At 34.2% G+C, this 21,709-nt stretch overlaps 1 protein-coding gene across 1 annotated transcript in view; it reads right to left on the bottom strand.

Annotated features, from left to right (window-relative positions):
• Positions 1 to 2,297: 2,297 nt before the first annotated feature.
• The window catches only part of LOC128204870 (uncharacterized), a 24,719-nt gene continuing 5,307 nt past the window's right edge, over positions 2,298 to 21,709 (bottom strand). Inside the window, exons 2-4 of the mRNA XM_052906274.1 lie at positions 14,787 to 14,942; positions 14,028 to 14,561; positions 2,298 to 2,944 (exon numbers count right to left, since the gene is read on the bottom strand). Of these exons, the coding sequence (XP_052762234.1) occupies positions 2,298 to 2,944; positions 14,028 to 14,561; positions 14,787 to 14,942 (1,337 nt within the window). The remainder of the gene's footprint in view (positions 2,945 to 14,027; positions 14,562 to 14,786; positions 14,943 to 21,709) is intronic.

Raw genomic sequence — 21,709 nt, 5'->3', positions numbered from 1 at the left:
TGTGCACTGCACTTGCCCTCAATAAGATCTATCTAGCTATGAAGTTTCAAGTTAATACCTCTTACATTCTTCAAGATATGCCCCGGACAAAACTATAAGCATGAAAATTAACAAAGGGCAATAACTTTAAAACTAAGAAAGCAAGAGTTACTGTTATTGTGCACTGCACTTGCCCTCCATGAGATCTATCTACATATGAAGTTTTAAGTTGATAACTCTGATATTCTACAAAATATGCCCCGGACAAAACTTTAAGCATGAAAAATAACAAAGGGCAATAACTCTAAAAATATGGAAGCAAGAGTAACAATGCTTGTGCACTGCACTTGCCCTCAATTAGATCTATCTACATATGAAATTTCAAGATGATACCACTAATAGTTTAGTAGATATACCCCGGACAAGCGAAAAAGGGACGCGGACGCCGCCGCCGACGCCGCCGACGCCACCGCCGCCGCCACCGACGCCGCCGCCGCCGACAAAAGTAACCCCTATATGTCGTCTTTACAGGGCGATACAAAAACTAGGTATGTTTATCAAGGATTGTTTGGTACCGCCTTGAAGTTGAGAGTACTAGTCCAATTTTTGACACATACCAAACGTGTACATCAATCTTCCACATAAGTGTAAGTTAGGTGATGCATCACAAATGACGTCAAGCCATATATATTAATATATGATTTTTATGACGCAAACGTAGATTGATTGAAACCTGCTTATCAATTCATGTGAAAACACGATTATCATTTTGTTCCTTTCGTTCGGTTGACGTGTAGACATCTATTGTTTTGGGGTAATAGAACAATATTGCAATCATTCTTTGACGAGTTTCATCATGAATTTTATTCGGTCACTTCACATGTTTATTCTCCTCCTCCTCCTTCTCCTCCTTCTCCTCTTCCTTATCACCATTATCATCATCATCATCATCGTCATCATCATCATCATCATCATCATCATCATCATCATCATCATCTGTATTTGTTCGTAACGTCTCAAGCATATATTTCGAAGTTGTAAGACCATTACTCGTCTAAATGTTCCCATCTGAGGCGTAAAACATTTTTCTGCTAACTCGACAAGTGAATCTGGTTTACAGATATATATTAAATATTCAATATCTGCCTGACTGAAAATGACTGAAGACTGACAGTGATTTAGCTTTCAGTATTTGATTGTTGCTATTTCGAATAATCGCCGCGAGAATACGCAAGACGGCGTGGAAAAAAAAACGTTATAATAATTCGCGTTTTTGACCCCACCACATTGCGTATTTTCTTGTTGCTGGATTTTGGTAAGGTTACTCCGCAAAATAGCATATTTTTTAATTTTCCAATAGAGCAACTGTCATGGTTGAATATGAAAATCTTACAATTATATCACGTAAACGCTTGGTGTTAAATTAATGTCTGCTGTTCCTCTGTTAAAGGTATGAAGTCGTATTACGATAAACACTATGTCAAACGAAATTGTAAAGAATTGTTCTGCAAAATAACAGTTACAAGAACGAAATCAGCGTCATCTGTTCAAGTTTTATTCGATAGAAGGCACACTTCTGCAATGCAGGAGACATTATGCTACTAAAAATGACACAAATGACATAATCGGAAAAGCTGATTTCAAAGTTAAAGCATACATAGTTAATTGTTCAAGCACTATTTTATTTAATGTTTATGAACTCGTTCATTCTGTTAATTTTAAATCATTGTATTTTGTAAATTTACACATAATAAAGCTTTAATGTTAACGTATCGGTCTGCTTCTGATTATCATGGCTTCTGTTAAAACAATTCTTTCTAGGGACAGAAGATATTTGAACGTTTTAACAGAAAGTAATAACGGTAAGCTTAGTACGTTAATATGTGTCTTTAAAAAGTTTAACACGAAGCTCCTTTTCATAAATGTAGTAATTAAACATTAAAACAAACAATCACCCTGCTTCTAACGGAGAATGTTTCATTCCGTCTAGAAAGTTATTTGTAATAACAACATTTCCTTTCTGAATCAGTTGAGGCTAGCGCTTTGATATTTAGCCATTGTCTAAACATATTACGTAAATCTTTTCCCAAGAAATATGATTTTATTTTCTTCTAGTTATAGACATTACATCTTCACTGTAGTGGTAAGGGACTTATTTAGAAATTAAGTTTGGCGAAATATTTTAAATTAAGTTCATCTTCTGTGAAGCTCATTGTATAAAACGACGAGTTGATAATTGATTGTTGTTGATTGTTCCTACATAGCTGTAATGTAACATACACTAAAGTTAAGGGGTTGTCACGAATTGCCAAATTAGACTACTTGGAACAAACAACACAAGTTAGCGCTACATTCTCGCGATAAGGTGGACATTTTAGCGCCCCACACCCAATCTGAACAAAGTAAAACAATGCACCGTTCTGATTCCCACTATCATTTCCTTCGGCTTCCTCAGGAGATCTATCTACGCAAACTACTTCCTTGTTCCCAGCATGACCATGATAAGATGACATTAAATGCCCAGAGTACTCTGTATGCCATCCGCTGTAGCAGACATTCCTCGCTGGAATCATGACAATGCTTCTTTCAACAACCTGGCAAACAGCGCATGGAACATCGTGGTTATGCAAGTTCGAGTGAAAGGTCGCGTCACTTGTCTCATACTCAGCACCGTAAATGAGATTAACGCTGCTCGAACTACGCCCATCGCCGTCAAGGATAGGGTCCTTAGGTAGGCATATGTAATTACTGCTTCCTCCATTATGTGTATAATGACCACCCCCTGCAAACCCTTCGTAAACCAGTTCTGCACTACCAGGACACAATCGTCGGCCCCATCTAGTGTAAATACTGCTGCTTGCTACATGAGCTGACCCCAATGTTTCAAATCTCTTTAATGTTTTAATGTCAGCTGTCTTTAATGTTTCTATTTCTTTCTTTAGGTCTTCCACCGTGTAAGTTACGTCTAAAAGAAAAATATTTTTTTATTTCCTTTTTGTGTCATAATACCAGATCAAATTAAGTATTTGATTTCGAAGCTTGAGCTGCATGCATCTTATTCATACAAATAATGCTGTGATGATCCAATATTTGTTCTTTAATGTTCTTCAAATAAGCGGAATATGAATGTGAAGACGATTATTATATTAAAATAGGTAGCTTTCAAATTTAATAAAATTTGATATGCTATAACCTGACTCAAATATAAAGAAAGAAATGTATAAATACCTGAGACTTTTTGAAACTTTTCTTCCATTGAATCAGTGACCGTTTTTAAGGTATCCTCAATTGCATCTATTTTAAACTCAGATCTTATCATTTTTTCTAAAAGTTTTTCATCATAGTGGAACCTTGAACACTCGGGCTCCCGGGCAAAACAAATAGTTCCTGGAACTGCTACCGAGAAAAGAAAACACAGTAGTTTCCTCATTTTTCAACAACTTAAATATGAAATGTGTTAATATTATGTCGATGCTCGTTTAATGTAAATATTCTGTAGACTATATTCCAAACTGAAATGTACATGTTTACGTAAGCTTCGATTATTTTAAAGATAATGCATGATAAGTTGTTTTCTTTTGCATGTATTAAGTCCGAAAGCCGTTTACAAATAAACCTGATGGGATATTGACATTTTTATCTTCTGTTCGTGTTAATGTCATCATTTCAATCTCTGACACTTAATCGTCATTTTTTTTTTTTTTTTTTTCGCTTAAACTTTTATCTACTATTATGGAAATATTTTAAGATATAAACAGTGCGAGTGAGTATACCTAGCCAGACATAAATTATGTTTCGTTTTACAGCCTTGCTGATTCTTTATTTCGGAAAAGGCAAACTAATAGAACAGTTTTTAACCGACTACCTCTGTTTTTCATAATTAAGTTGTATACAAAATAAACCCGATTAAATTTGGAGTTTATTTGGAGTTTTATTTGCTTCTATTTAAAAGTCGCTTACTATACAACACGCGTGTTTGTTTCTTTGTCTAATTTTAGCCAGTAGAAAATATCCGTATTAATCACAATTTTAAAAATTGTATGTGTCTCCAATTATTGTATTAAGTCAAAATCAAGTTTTCTAAACCGTCAAACAAATTCATACAATACTGTCCTGATAGAGTCTAAAACGTTTTTAAATTTGTTAATATATTTAATTGGTCATATATAACAAGTTATGTATTTTCTGCACGTTGTAGCAGCATTAATTTTATGTTTAAATGTGTATTGTTATGCGTACAAAAGATGTAAAGCTTGAAGCGTACATTGTCAAACAAAACACGCATGCCACCTTTTCGAACAAAAACTGTTAAAAAGTAAATCTACTGTGGCAAACCCAGGCCCCAATATCACCCAAAAATGCAGTCAAATCTCATTCTCAATTTCAACGTATGTTTCCACATACATGCTAGATTTGATTTAAGGCTTTGGATGATTTAACTCTATTGTAAAGCGTATTTTCCAATAAATGTTATGTAAAGAAAATCGTTTTTGAACAAAATCAATAGAAAATAATCTAGAGACAAACGTGTAACCGAGTAGATGTTATTTAACAATGTGGTGTACTCAATCACATTTCGTGCTGTATAATTTATCTTTTTGGAATTTGATCTAAATGGTGTAACCAACATATACTTTGAGGTAATTGTGTATCTAAATTAAAATTACCGAGAAAAACCAAGAAATGGAATGTCAAGTATGATCACGTTAAGTGGCAAATGGAGAGGATGCCAAATGATACTGACACACCCAGAAGCCGAATTCCAAGTGTGACTACGTTAAGTTGAGCATGCATCAATAGTCAAATACAGTCGAATGTCAACTGTATGACTATTATCGTATTTACTGGCAAATGAATCAAAACACAAATGACTCTAACAAACCTATAATCCAAATATCAAATATAATCATGTAAATTGGCGCATGTATCAAGAACCAAGGGATAGAGACACACTGAAGCCGATTAACAATGATCATGAATAATGGCAAATGTGCGGATACCAATGATTCTGACAAATCCCGAAGCCGATTGTGAAATGTTATCACTTTAAGTGGAGCACGTAACAAAATCATATGACAGTGGAAAACACAGAAACATAGTTTCAGATATGATTACGTTTAGGGAAACATGGATCAAACGTCCAATTACAGAGAAAAAACCAAGAGTCAGTATTTCAACTACAATCATGAATTGTATGCAAATGGCAACGGCTTTTTTTGAAAATACATTAACAGCGTTTCTTTCGGAATCCAGCTAGCGTTAGATTATTTCATTATTGTCTCTGTATAGCTTGTACTTATTTCCCAATGAAAGTTAATATCTTCTATTTATTCACATCAAAATATCAAAAATTCAGAATTAGTAAGAACATATTTGGTATACCTTAACAAATAAAAAGCCATTGGTCTTGCAAAGTAATGCAAACATGTTTAAGGTTCAACTTCGTTTAGGTTTATACGCATAATTGTTATTTGAATTTATTGAGCTACGTTTGTGTCAGAATTTTCTTTGAGCTGTAGATCACATGCAAATAAAGGCATCTCCCTGCAAACAAACATCAATTTGAATACGTTTAGTAATACTTTTGTGATATTTATCTGTTTAATATTGAAAAACATTGTCGCTGAGAACACTTTACGTTCGAATTGTATGATCAATCAAATGAACAATAATGATCGGGACAAATGCCCATGACCATTGTGAATCCGTTTGAAAGAACACGGGTAATAATACCCATAAAATTGTCGGGAATATTGCATGCTCGTCATAAAGTATTTAATGAATTTAGAAAATGTTCAAGGCATGTTCATGATCTCGTTGCTTATTAACTTGGTCTAAGATCAATTTCCAAAAAAGATTTGACTCATTGGCTGATCTTTCAAATTGCATAAGTGGACAAACACAAGGGATAACATGCACTTGGGACGTAGGATGTCGTCATCCATATAAAACTGCCATGCTATATAAGCGACATGAAATCGAAGTTGCTGATAATTGATCGCTATCGATTGCACAGTAATAGTGTAGATTTCGTCGTTGTGATACGATATATATTTTTTTTAACTTAGTCATGTGAAATAATCTTTGATTACATTAACTTTTATGCCTTTGAACATAAGTTAGACCTAGAATGCTTCTTAACAATTGGTGTAAATTTGGCTGTTTTAAAAGTTTGATTCTTAAGCTTTAAGAAATAGTACGGTCGTTATTTGAATGTTTTCCCTGACAGTGTCCTTAATAATGTACTATTGGCAATCATTGTTTCTATAATAATTGTTATACAGACTTTCTAACAAACAAGCAACAACCGGTTGAAATAATTCATGTATAATTGAATTTTTCTAACTTCAGGTAAAAGTGACCAGTTTTTTCTAGAATATCTAGAAGGAGCAATATTTAATAGTTGATGGTTTTAAATGACATTATCTGCGAATGCATACTCAGTAATGTATTATCAATTTGGTGATAATATAAAACCGAATACCTGACCTACAAAGAGTCTTCTTGTATACTATGTAATGGAACACTCGATAAGTACAGAAATATATGTCAAACACTTACAAGTCATTAAAAGTATTTTAGTTTTAGTTTTGGCAGCAATATTTTGAATATAGAAAAAAATATATGTTTTCTACGTAAGGATACTGTATAGAATCTATTTTTAAAATATGTATTGGCAATAGTGACTTTTTGTTAATTCATCTTGCATAAATAAGTACAATACAACACACAGTTATTATACTTTTTTTAAATTGTTTTGCATATGGTCAATGTGTGTTATAATGAAATTCAAAATTTTAATCACGTGTCCAGCAAGTAACATGATAAATAAATTGAGTTGAAAATATTCGCTCTATTATGAGATATTATGAGTATCTTCCATGGCCAAGAGTGTAAGATATGTTCATCCCAAGCCGAGCGTAGGCTATTTTGCGAAAACGAGGTGTACAGGGTTTCCGTAGAACACACTGCGCTAGGGTTGGGATGTACCTATCTTACACGAGCGGCTATGGTAGATGCTTTTTCTCCCACCTCAGTTTAACAAAATAAAGTTAACATGTATTTTTTCGCAGGAACTCTTGTGTAGTGAAAATAGTTTGCGTAAAGATATGCGATAATTCGTGGTTGTCATGGAAATACGCGTAGTGATTCAGATTATTTAAAGCATTATTTCTTGAACGCAGTGTGAAAACGTTTTTTTGATGCCATTTGAAGCGAGAAATAATTAATTTTAATTTCAAATATTGCCACAAGACAAAGTTTTCATGAATCTAGAGACGACGGTCTTCAACATGGAGGTAAATGTGTGATGACAATAAAAAGAAGTTCCATACGGGTACTTTTTTATCTTTGTCCGTGGGAATGATACGGATTTTAAGCATGGACATTTTTTTGATCTCCTTGACTGTGGTGGGAGAAATAGTTATATAGAGCTGTTTATCATAAAACTAGTATTTATTATATAATAAGAATATTTCATGCTCAGGCTCGCTGAACTCATTTTAGAAAACTCCGTATTCAATAACTGCACAAGTTTTATTCTCCACGTTGCCCTTTTATTCAATTCAACTTAGTTTAGTTACTTAATTTTACAATGTTTGTGAAACAAGCTTTTGCAACTTATATTAATCACTCTCGTTGGCACGATTCAACTTTAACGTTTTATATCATCATTTTCTTTGTCATAACAATATTTTATGTAGCTTGCGTATTTATGAACAACAATTACGCTGGTGTCTAGAGCAATATTAAAGTATTGTATTTATTGAAATTCAAAACATAAAAATGATTGCACTCTGTCCGAAAAATAAATCTCTATTAATATGGTTTAGAAATAACATGATCATTTGTTTACAAAAAGTCCTGCTATAAAATAAATAATATCCTAACATATAAGAATTTAGAATAATATATTTATCACATGCTTACCCTTGTTTTCCGTGTAATATACCCATTACGAATATTTTTATCTTACACATGTGTAAGATAACCTATCAGACATTTCGATTGGCCAGACTAATCACACGCAACCTAGATATCCCTCCGCATTGTTTGTAAACAAAATTGTTTAAATGCCAACAAATACTTACCGTAATATAATGAAGCTGTAAGACTTTCGGGAGAGAAATGGCTAACGAATCATAGTGCCAGAAAGCAACTTGTACACAAACTTTCTGATAACAATGTTCCGCCAACCAGATAAATCATATTACTAGTCACAGAAATATCCAGTCAGTCAACAAATACAGCCACAATAGTGACAAACACCACAAGAACATTTCAAACATCTCCATCTTGACCAACACAAGCAATATGCAATCAATGCCATTTGCTTGCCAATTTAATCAGCTGTCAGTTACCGAAAACGCAAATACGAATTCCTCAGCACAGACATCTCCTTACACATCCCATGGCGGCTAGAACATCATGTTCTTTGGAAACATTCCTGGTGGAAATTAACTTTTTCAACAGCAACATCCTTGCAGTACAGAGTAAGGCTTCGCCGTTATCATCTGCATGTTGTGAAACACCATGTACACCAAGAAAACGCTGCAAAATCATCGTAGAAAGCGACAGCGAATAACTTTTAAATCCGTGCACACAGAAAACTTGACAGACCGATGTAGGTCACATAAACCGCGTAAATGCATGTACTCTGAGTGTGACGTCATCAAATTGTGTACTTATTGTGTGTTTTTTATTAAATTCGTTCGTTATTCATGTTGTTGGATATTTTACTACACACTTTTGTATGTGTGAATGTTAAGCGCTTTATCAGCTTTTAAAACTTGATAACTGCTAGTTACTTTTGTCATTTTAATTTGGAACTATTTATATGGCGCATCGTTGACATTCTACTCTGAGTACTTTGGCTGTCAAACAATCGGTTCAGAAAGTGGAACTTAATTGGTAATAAAAACACCGTTTTAAGCAAGTGATAAAAAAGATCTGACACTCGTTGTCATTTAATTCAAGAATTTTATTAAACTCGTCCATGAAAGTTGTTAGTAAGCTCGCCAGAGGCTCGCTTACTAACAATTTTCATGAACTCGTTTAATAAATTCTTGTATTAAATGACAACGAGTGTCAGATCCTATATATCTTATTCAAAATTCTAATATGTTAGTAAATTATTTGTTTTATATAACGACTTTTTGTAAACAAATTATCATGTTATTTCTAAACCATATTACTAGATATATATATATATATATATATATATATATATATATATATATATATATATATATATATATATATATATATATATATATATATATATATATAATATATATATATATATATAGAGAGAGAGAGAGAGAGAGAGAGAGAGAGAGAGAGAGAGAGAGAGAGATGAATAATTCTTTCATGCTTTATGATGAAATATGGGGTTTTAACAGTGAAATAACAACAGTGAAAATATAAATTTGATATTTTCACTGCAAAATAAGGAGTAAAAATATCAATTTTCAGAACTACTTTTAAAATCCTTTGTTGTTACATGTACAGTACTTGCCTGGTCAAAACAGAACACTGGACTTCAGTAAATTATGTCAAAAAATGTTAAAAAAAAAATAAAGAAATATTTTATAAATTTAAATAAATATATAATTGGAAATTAACAACTTACCGTTTATTACCGGTTATCCCGTTTATCAAACATTTTACTGATCTTTGAAGCTGAATGTTCGAACATTTGCTTTCATTCCAAACAAATTACAGACAAAAACAACTGTTCGAACATAAATAAAATTTTATAGCATCGTTCAAATGTATTTTGAACTGTTAACCGTTGTAATACGTAAAATGAGCTTCCTGGAGAATTCACACAACAATTTACAGATAGATCCGATATTTTTTACCCCACCCACATCTCAAAATGTGTCAACAAACTAGCGTGGCATTTACTCTTCTGGAAAACAAACATTTTAAAGCGAAACAGACTGGTCTCTGACAGTAAGATGACTGAATATTAACTTACTATAAAAACACGCGTATATGCAGTCTTAAACTAAGAAGAATGGTTAAAATCCAATGAGTATCCACATTTGTTTTGCTAACACATTTGACCTTCCAAATTTTCATTCTATAAATAGCGGCGTAGTAATTTGGTTAAAATAAAGTATTTTCATTATTCTTTTGGAACATTTGTGCACTAATAATACTTCATTTTTTACTGTTCATAAAGCTTTGCAAGAAAAAACGAGCGAATACTAAGCTATAAGAATGAATAGCAGAGAACTATTTCTCACCAAACCGAAAGTAGAAAAGTTGACAGCTATAATTATGCATGAGGGGCGCTCCACGGGTAGCGGCGTAAAGCCCACCCTTTTCAAAAAGGGGGTAGTTCAGAAATAAATAAAAAAACAAATAAAACTCCGAAAAATAAGCATAAAAGAAACAGAAAATTTGTTTATTTCAGTGTAAGATCGTATTTAATTTCACTCGTGATCATAAAAAAACTACATTTTCACTCGTGGCTTCGCCACTCGTGAAAATATGTTTTTCTATGACACTCGTGAAATAAAATACGATCTTACACTGAAATAAACAAATATCCTCTATTTATTCAAATTAAATACATGCGTCGTAAATGATTAAATGTGTTTAATAAACCCCATGTATAATGATTACATTTGAAAAACATGCGTGCTTACTATGAGCAAAGCATGCGATAAAACATGCGCCGTAATCATATTCATAAAACAAAATCATAGTCAGTGTATAAATGCAAATTTTATATAGTTCAAAACATGCAATTAAAAGTAACAATACTTTTTTTCTTTTTATTATTTTTTCAGCATGTTTTGAAGGAGGACGACTTTGAACGGGGCCCATGTTTTTCTTTGTCTGGAGTTTCGTGCTTGGTCTCTTTCCTGGCCATGTTTACGAATTTTTCATTTGAACGCTGACAACTGCCTTTCCTTGCGTTCCTCGTGGAGGATATTTTGCTTAGACTGGGACCGGGATCAAGAGAATGCGGCATTCTACTATAATTTGATGTTCCCTTCTTGGGTGGGACTTTGGTCGGAGAGATTTTGCCAGGCGTCTCCGACTTCGTTGCTGAATCCAGGGAATCATTTCGGCAGTCAGACTGCTTGTGACACGACTTCTTACAGCTATTATATATCCGATCGTTTGGGCAGTTTTAAAATAAATGGCCATTTTTTGTTGCATTTTGAACAGGAATGTCAACCAGGTTACTACTCACTTTACAGTGAAAAACATACACTGATCGAATTGTAGTTTGTGGAAGAGGCTATTTCAGGAAAGAGGCTTTGACGATTATGAGCCTTTCGCCCGTTTCACAATAGGTCAGTTTCCCTCTATGTGGAGTTTCTCGCGTATATTTTAAATGATTTAAAGGCCCTACATGGTAAATTTGCGTGATATATTCCCACCATCAGCTGAGAGGGGAATGTTTTAACGCATATACGCGTCGTTTTTCACCAACCAACCTTCCTAGATATACATGCAGAATTTCTAATCGCTATAAACAGCTCAACGTGATTAAGCCATTCATTTTATCCGGCGTCCGATTGCCGAACAAGTCCCTCTCTCTCTTTCTCTCTCTTTCTCTTGTAGAAACACAAAAAGTACGCCATATTTGTTTGTAATCACATTTTGACCTTGTTTATTTGTGAATTGTTCAGCCATACCTCAAAAAAGAATGTACATTTCTCAAAAAGTCCCTTTTTATGAACATCTATATACCACTTAAAGGTTTCACGGGTGTTTTAATTGTGTTGAAATGTTAGACTGTAAGGTAAACAATGTATTGACTATGCCGCTTACGTTCTTATTAGAAGTTTATAAACTAGAAGAGGTGATAAAACAAGACAACAATTGGAAATGTGTGACATTGTTTAGTAAATTAATACATTTTGTTTTTAAATAATTTAAAGTATTTTTGCGCAAGTAACATGCTAGTAAGATACCCATTTTATATGCATGAACCTACTACGTGTATTCATTGATTGTGTAATTAAAGTATTTATAGGACGACTGTTGCTCTTCTTTTACTTCATGTAATTTATAAGAATATAAAGAATATCGCCATTTTTTTCGCTGCAGACATACATAATTATGACAGTATTACTAGTCAAATTTAAATCAGATTTATTTCCATTAATCTGCTAAAACATACTTATATACATCATATATCACTGTCATGGGTTTGCAATTATACGTTTATGCTATAAATAGGTAAAGTTCACACCTTACTCGCTACATATACAAATTGTCTTAAATGTTTCTTTTCTAACGCTAAATGATATGTGTAGACGCAAGGTTTACATTTGCATAAGTGATGCCATGTTCCATTTGAATTTGTTTTTTTTTCGATATCAAGGCAGGAAGTTCATGTTGACTCATTGCGTGATATTCAAAAGTCGCTTTAAAGGTTAAAACCTTCGTCAAATACAAGATGAAATTCATGATGCGGATGATTTTCAATCCGAAAGCGCGATCATATTTCTTGATATTAGGAAAGCATATAAAACAATTGAATGGCATTTTCTATTTCATACATGGAATCATTTTCGGTTCCACGATGACCTTATCACTTCTCACAAATACAATTTTTGTATAAAAATTACTTCTTACATATTTTTGAAAATGAATGGAATTCAAATCCTGTATTTCCTGAAAGGGGTATAAGCTAGGGATGTCTGATTTTTTTTATTTACTACTCATATTAGCCGCAGAAGTTATGGCCTTTAAAATTAGATCAAGTAGCAAAATAAAAGGAAGTGATGTCAAAGTAGACAACGTAAATTTCCACTCGTGATATCACAGTTGGCAAATGCTACAACTCTGTTTGCAAACGATGTAAGTGATATCGAAAATGCTATACAAATCATTGAAGAATATGGCTATATGTCTAGACTACGATAAGACTAAAACGGAACGTACGTGGGTAGGAAACATCAAGGAGTATTCCATTCAAACTGGAAATATAAACTGGTCAAATAGGTAACGAATAACAACTAGCGAAATACAAAAAATCAAGAGTGTCAAGAAATAAAAATATAACAATCAATAATAAACGATTTCTACTGTTTACAAACAAGGATATATGTTCGTATTGTTTTGAAGACAAGACTTTTAAACATAACGTGCATCGCTTTTAGATCAATCTTGATAAACAGCTTGGATTTCATTTTACAAAAATATATTTTCGATACCAAACAACTGATTAATACAATTCAAATATAAAGTTTAAAACATCGTCTTCCTCGTAATGTAAGAAAACATGAGAAGGGTATGGTTGACTCCCAAACCACAATATTTGAAAGACATGGAAGACGTATGAACATGTATTTAATGATTGTTCATCAGTTAACTCTGTTTGGAAGATCGTGTTAAATGCCTTTTCAAAATACGTGGTAAACAAGACTATAAAAAAGATAAAAACATTGTATTTAGATATAATACTAGTAATCTTGAATAATTGTATGTAAACATAATATTTGCAGCTGTAAATAAACGCATATTTAAAGCATATTTCATCAGCAAAAGTAGACGAGAATATGTGGATAGTTTGCATATATTTAAAAATGAATGTTTAATTCTATGTTTATACTATAAAAAGCATGAACAGATGTTAAATTAGCTTTGCAAAATATTTTGGTATCATATAAATTGTATAATATATAAGTGTATATCATGTATTGCAACCTTGTTATTTTATTCTATATGTGTTGAATACACTTTGAAAAGTGAATAAACACTTCAGAATAACACAAGAACGAAAGGAATTAATACCGGTGACTCCATAAGAAAATCGTGTATAACCACTTAGCGTTTAGTCATTACTTAGGTCAATTTCAGTTCATTGTAATGTCGTTGTCTTTTAACAGACTTGAAATAAAATAATATTGAAACATTACGTCTATTATAGAAAGGACAACACTAACCTATTATTCAAAGTGTAGCCTATTTTGAACAAACAACACAAGTTAGCGCTACGTTCTCGCGATAAGGTGGACATTTTAGCGACCCACACCCAATCTGAACAAAATAAAACACAGCGCCATCTTGATTACCATTGTCATTTCCTTCGGCTTCCTCAGGAGTTCCGTCCATACAAATTACTTCCTTGTTTGAAGCATGTTGGTAATATTCCGACATCAAGTAGCCAGAGTACTCCTTCTGCCACCCACTGTAGCAGGTATTCCTCGATGGGATCATTACTACGCCTCTTCCTATAACGCGACAGACAGCACAGGGGACATCTTTGTCATGTACGTTAGAGAGGAAAGTCGCTGTACTTGTTTGATACTCGGCACCGTAAAGGAAGGCAACATGCTTCGAATTTTGTCCGTCGCCGTCAAAGACAGGATCTTTGGGTAGACATACGTAACTACTGCTTCCTCCTGTTTGTGCATAATTGCCACCCCCTGCAAACCCTTCGTAGACCAATTCTGCATCACCAGGGCACGATCGTCGGCCCCATCTGGTGTAGATACTGCTGCGTGCAATATCTGCCTTTATTGATTTAACCGTCTTTGATGTTTCAACGTCAGCTGATTTTAATGTTTCTATTTCATTCTTCAGGTCCTCAACCGTTTTTGTAATGTCTAAAAGGAAAGTTTCTCATTGAATCATGCTACTTGGCCAAATAATGACTTTGTTTGCTGGGCTAATCCCACAGACTTGCATTGTATTTGAACAATAATGATACACTCTTCATTTAAGTTTGCCGTTAATGTGACGACTCGTATTATTTTTAAATACAAAGAAAAGAGCTACTTAACAATACTTTTACGTAATCGTAATACAACAACATAAAGAAAAATATGTACCTGAAAACCTTTCCTCTATTGAATCAGTGATTGCTTTCAAGTTTTCGTCCATTGCATCCATTTTAAACTCCGATCTTACCATCTTTTCTAAGAGTTTTTCCTCATAGTGAAACCTTGAACACACAGGTTCTCGCATAGAATAAACGGTCCCCAAAACTATTGCAGAGAAAAAAATCCATAGTATTTCCATTTTGGAGCTAACTGGATAGTGTAAATACAATAAATATATATATAAGTTAGCTGCAAATGTTGTATAAATGTGGAAACACTAGTTACGGTAGCTTTATTATCAAATATTGTTCAGATTGTTATTTTTCAGTTCCCATTTTAGATAAAACACTATCGAAATATTTATGTTAGTGTGATATCAATGTTGAAAAACCGTTGACGATAACCTCTTAGCAGGTTGTTTAGATAACGTCAATATATCTTGATAATCTTTGATAATTTGAAATATAAATAGTCTTTGAAACTTTAAAGTTTTAAACTTATACTCTGTCCGGTGGCAGAAGAAATGTTTGCTTTTTGATATGTTCAAACGTTCCTGATATAGCTACCCGCATATCAAGCAGGTGTATAGCTGATAGTGTTGGTCCTCTTTTTAATTATATGCATTTCAAAGGGGAGACACCCGAACACACCACCATAAATTGTATCGCGTGAAAGTGCCTCTTATCTGTTTAGATCATGGTAGACGATTTGTCGAGCTGTTATTGTTATTGAACGCTTTGATTTAGTGATTATTTATCAGGCACTTACAAACTTAAATATTCGTGCTAAACAGTTTGTTCAATGTTATTACACTACTACTGTATCCTTATTACCTTACTAAGAGAATGATGCGAAAAAGACAGACATACAGAAATGTCTATTGTAATTAACATGTTATTAACAAGTTTCTTGACAAAAATAAGGAATTTAACTTTATCAAATCGGTGTCTCGAAATGCGGTGCAATTATGAACATTACAAAAATGAGCGTGTGCAAAAGCCAACGAAGCAATATTGTGTACCACTAACTAATACGGGCTCTAAACCGAGTGAAGCTCGGCAGAGCCCTATTACGGTCACACATTCACTACTTTCGTTCAAAAGTTGCACATACTATCAGCCTGAAAAAAAAAGACGTAAAGGTGATGGAACCAGTATTTTTTCTGTACATAAACTATATTGAACGCGTGCATGCCGGACACCAACGTCATCAGAGCGTGACGATACGGAAGAATGAAATTTAAACTATGAGATGCGGCGAAATAGCGCCCTACTAGTTATTAAAATAATTCAAAATATGCTTATAAGCAATTACTATGAATACTTTTGGTAAACTCAAAAACACAAATAAAACATATTTCTATAGATTGTCTGAGAAATATACTTTGTTTTCACTTGTTTATTAGAGATATTCATACGCATTGTTTACCATTCTATACGATGGTCACACTTGACAGTTAGTAGTTGTCATTTTAGGCTTTACAATATCAATACTATTTAGATGTTTGACAGTTGTTGATCGGATAGAAATTGCGAAGAATTAATTCCTGTTGGATTACCGATTTAATTACGACCATGGATTATACCGGTACATATAGTAGAGCTTGTCACGTCAGCCAGGTACAGTATGATTATTTTGTAAAAATGTAAAACCACTTTTCAGTAAATCATACAATGAAGATATCAATTTCATAAACTTATGACATGCGGTTGCCCAGTTCAGAAATCGCTATGGCTGAGCGAGATATTGTCACTGAAAAGATGGATGTACCGTCTGTGAACCTCAACAATGGATGAGTGAGATGTTTTGACTGAGATCAAAGGATGGGAACACCTTTCCATTACCAACACGCTGGCTGAGAGATTGAAACTAAAAAGATATACAGGAATTGTGTGACAGGTGAACTCTTGTGCCATGCAACACCACTTCTTTGTAAATTAAGGAGTTGGGTGGGGAAACCATGGCAGAGCGCAAGATTATGACTGAAAAGATCAATGGCGGTTGCGGTCCGACCCCATGTAAATAATAAAGATTGTATGTAACATTAAACTATTTAATATGTAAAAATATACGACCAAAAGTGGATTATTTGTTTATTATATGTATCATAGAGTACACAGTGACAAACACATTTTTATAATTCTCAGACCAAGAGATCACCCAAGGGACCGAATCGCACCAATCAGATAGCCCGACTGGTCACAACTGCAGTCCAAATACCAGGTAACTGAAATGCAACACCACTTGTTTGTGACAGATGTTATTAAATTAAGAAGTTGGAAAGGGAGGGTGCGGGAGGGGTTCCCCTCCTGCCAAAAAAACCCCATGGCGGTGCTCAAGATTATGACTGAAAAGATAAATGGACGGTTGCGGTACAACACCATGGCTTTGTGAGCTATTGTGACTGTAAAGATGAGTGGTTTTGCTTTGATCCACAGATTTTGTGAAAGATTGCAAACAAATAGTGCCAAGTGACCCCTCGTGCCAAGCAAAACTAGATTAGAGATTGTGACTGAATATGTTGAGAGGAAGGCTGACACCATAAGAGTGCAAAATTGTGATTGAAAGACAAATCGGCAAATGTGGGTTGATGGTTTTGCTGTGGGCCACAGATCGTGTGAAATATTGTAACTAAATAGTCAGTCTAGGGTGTGGAGAAGGCGAACCATCCTGCTAAACAACCCCCATGATTGAGTGAGAGTTACCCTTACAATGAAACAACATGGCTTTGTGAGCGAATCATCAATGTTACTAAAATACACTTACTTTACAGGTGCACCTGTATGATAATCAAGCTGTGCAATTCTTTATTCATACGTTCTGTTCTATATATATTTTAAAACTTTAAAATGGAGGTGCAACTCTTACATAAATACAACTGCACCTCTATATTCAAAATGAAGGTGCAAATCTTTAATATACAACTGCACCTCTATATTTAGACCGTCATACCTTTTCTTAGACCTGCACCTTAAAAAATTAGGTGCAACTCCATTTTTTCAATTTACATCGCCGTTTAGTAATTTTTCACCCAAATGGTAAGTCAAACTGTACTGGCTTGCTCACACTCAATTTTCATGGTCAAGTTTGTTATAAAATTGCCATTGTGTCAAAATTTCTGCTTGTTAATAAGTAAAAAAGTCTAAATGAGATGCCTAAAGAAGTTTGTGTTGTTGACAGTAAATACTGTAAACACTCTCTGCGATTCACTCAAATCTGCATGCGATAATGCACCAGTCAATTGTACCCCCCCCCCCCGGTCTGGGGAATAGTGGGGACTTTGACATTTGGTCCAGCCAACCCTGGCTAAAATCCCCGCCCTGTGGGGACGAACAGATGGTAAGATCCCTGCCAAATGCCCCTGTACCCCAGGGACCCTAGGTAAGGCCCATTACCCGTTATATTTAAAGCGAAGATAAAACCACCGCATTCACCCGGCACTGAGGGCCACCTGAAAGGTAAACACACGGCCCATTTCCCCGTCTATCCCCTGTATACCCCCGGACATGGGGGGGCGTGGTTACAATTGACTGGTGCATAAGACCCCAGCTTCTCGATAAATCTTAAGTGTAACGGACTTAAAAAGCTTGAACCTGTTATAAAATAATTCCATAAATTGGGGCAAAGAAACATGACATACAAAATAAAAGGTCATGTACATACAGTGTACTAATGCTCAATAGCAATATGTATGGTCATAAAGAAGTTGTGTTACTATAGTTTAGATTTCAGTGTAAATCACTTGTAAATGGGATATGTAAGATTAGCTCAAATTACAATGACTTTTTTGTATTTCAGAATGCATACATGCCATCTGGTTTTTGACATTACTACTGTGGACAGATTTTCAGCAATGCAGGTATTGCCATGTTATGTATTACTGGAGGCAATAAGTTTGGAAATAAACCAGACCTTTGTCAAGGTTTCCCTGAAATAAATTTCCAGTATGTTTCTTGCTCTTTGATATTAACATTCGCTTGTTATGACATGATGATCAGTGTTTATTCCAATAGCTCATTGACGAACTGTTTCTTTCCCAATTGAATTTCTTTCATGCCGTTTTTGTTGCGGCTTTGAGATAATATCATTTCTAATAAAACTGCTGACCTTCATTGGTCTTTGGACTGTATTGTCATCTATTCGCACATTTTGTTTGCTTTTTTAAGCAAACATTGCATTAATTGCAAACAAGTATCACAACTTACTACACATGATGCAGAATTATGTTTCATTAAGTGTGCATATGATTTTTAGCTTATGAACATGAACAATATCTACTTAAACAATCACAGCAACACAATGATATCCCTATCTAAAGAAATATTGCTAATTTTCATTCATTCATACTGTCAATCATTCATGAATATAAATATTTACTTGAAGTTAATACATTGAAAAAATTCAACTCTGATGACAAAAGCAATAAAAAGTGAGCAGGGGGATTGAGATAAGTACCTTTTCCCTTTATGCATTAAAGAAAAAACCTAAATACACTCAAAATGCCTTAAAGGGTACACCAAATTGGCACCAAAAATATTATTTTCTGTAGCGAATCTCGGTACAATTGTTTCATAAAATTTGATCAAAACGTTCAATCTGTGAGAGTGCAGCTTTAATAAATTAAAACACTAATTTATTGTTTATTTAATATAGCCATCCTGGTTGCTGAAGCCACAGAGGTATTTTCAAGGACAAGAACCAATGCTGATCAAAACATGGTCTAGTGATGGAATTCCATACCCGTTCTTAGCAAGGATTTTTTAGAAAGGAATATTGTCTGCAAGTAAGAAAGATTTCTAAGAAAGTCTGGTTTAAAGGCTTTCAAAATGCATCTGGGTACTCGATTAGTAAAGATTGAGTTGTTAAAAAAGTTATTGCAAATCGTCCAAAATACTATATATTTATTATTATTTTTTTTTTTGGAATTAATGAATTTTTCTGCTCATTTATCGCATTAATGCACCAGCCAGTTGTAACCTTGGACCCTCCAGGTCCAGTGGTAAACCGGAGATAGCCGGGGAAAATGGCTGTGATTTTACCATTTAGGTGTCACTGCAGTGCCGGGTGAATGCGGTGGTTTTGTCTTGGTGCAAAATATAGCAGTGCGGGGGGCATTTGGTGGGTATTTTAACATCATTTCTTCCCTGCAGGGCAGGGATTTTACACTGGGTTGGCTGGACTGAAAGTCAAAATCCCCGCTATTCCCCGGGCTTGAGTGGTGTTCACAATTGACTGGAGCATTATTCCTACATAAAAGGTTATATACGTCTCAAATGAGTGTTTACAGGCATTTTTCATACTTTTACAGTAAAAGAAGATTATTCTGTGTCAAACATTGATTTTGTGTCTTGCTTGCAGAATATGATGTGCCAATAAGCTCAAGTTTGCTGCGGCCTTTCGCCCATGGCAGTGGTTCTGCAATCTCGATCCAGGAGTTGCAGCTCTGAATCTAATATTTCAGAATGAAGATGTAAGTTTACTTTGTAGTACTTGTTTGTTTGTAAATGATTCCAAAGAGTGAGATTTATACTAATCAGGTGTAAATAAGCAACTTATAGACACTGGTTAAGAGCTGTAATCTTAATTTTAAGGCAAATCTAGCCTTCAAAACAGATACTTTAAGCAATTGTTTTTTTTTAAACTTAGCATAATTATGCTATAACTGCATTTTCTACATCATGTAGCCATCTCATACATAAAAACATTAGTAGTTGTCATGAATCTTTCAGTTTTGGTGGGGTTTTTTACCATTTCCTTTGCTGCGCCATTTGTCCCTGGAAGCATTTCAGTTTGGCTCTATATGTCATTTTTATATAAACGCTAAGCTGATAAAGTGGAAAAATCTTATTTTGCTTTGAAAAAATCTTAATAGAGTAGGCAGGCCATTTTTATGGTGCTGTCATATATATATATATAAACTTTACTTGGTCAGATTAATCCAATGCATGAGGAAATAATGGCTCTTTAAAAGATTGCGGCTTACCGATTGATAGAAATGGCTATTTCTGCTTTTTATGAAAACACCACTGGTGTTTATACTCATTCTAAAAGTGTTTAATATATCATTGCCAAACTTTCAGTATGTGTTGCATACAGCCTGAAATTGAACTATATGAGTTTTGAAGTCTGTTTTTGCAAAAATATTATATGAAAATACTTTTCTGAAGAGATACATTGTAAGCTTGGTTAGTGTCTATATGAAACATATAGTTAGAATAACTGTGGTCTTAGGCCATATTTACATATTTTTAACAACGATGACCTCACTAAACCGGGTGTATGTTTAAACTTTCTGCTACTGGGCATGTTTCTGTAGCTGTATGCATATATATTCATTTGTTAGTGTGATAGTCTCTTCATCTGCGTCAATGTAAACAAATTGAGCCTTGTTTATTATATTTTGAGTTTAAAATAGGTGTTAATCTGTTTCAGATCGGAAATTCATCACTATAGTACCGTATTCACCAATAAGGTTTTATCCAGGATACCAGAGTGGCATCTGGGATTGATTTCTTCAGTAAGTTGGATTCACCAGTAACGTTTTATCCAGGATACCAGAGTGGCATCAGGATTTGATCATTTCAGTACTGTATTCACCAGTAACATTTCATCCAGGATACCAGAGTTTGCATATGGGATGATCACTTCAGTACCCTATACCAGAGTGCATTATGTATCTTGGTTCAATGACTTCAGTACTGTACTTATCATGAACAATTGAAATAAGAGACAAGAATTGCATATGTATCAAATGCAGAGAAATGTGTCAATTTTCATGGAGAGTATTCCCTTATCAATAGATCAATACATCATAGTTTATTACAGTCATCTTGTCAGTAGGCTGCTAAACTCTTGCTGGGGGGGGGGGGGGAGGGGGCAATTTACTATATCTAAAATACAGTGACATTGTAAAAATTAAAACAAAGCCTAAT

Source organism: Mya arenaria, chromosome 10 (genome assembly GCF_026914265.1).
Source record: "Mya arenaria isolate MELC-2E11 chromosome 10, ASM2691426v1".
Taxonomy (NCBI): domain Eukaryota; kingdom Metazoa; phylum Mollusca; class Bivalvia; order Myida; family Myidae; genus Mya; species Mya arenaria.
The sequence above is the reverse complement of the archived record's forward strand: the minus strand, read 5'-3'. Positions and strand labels throughout refer to the sequence as shown.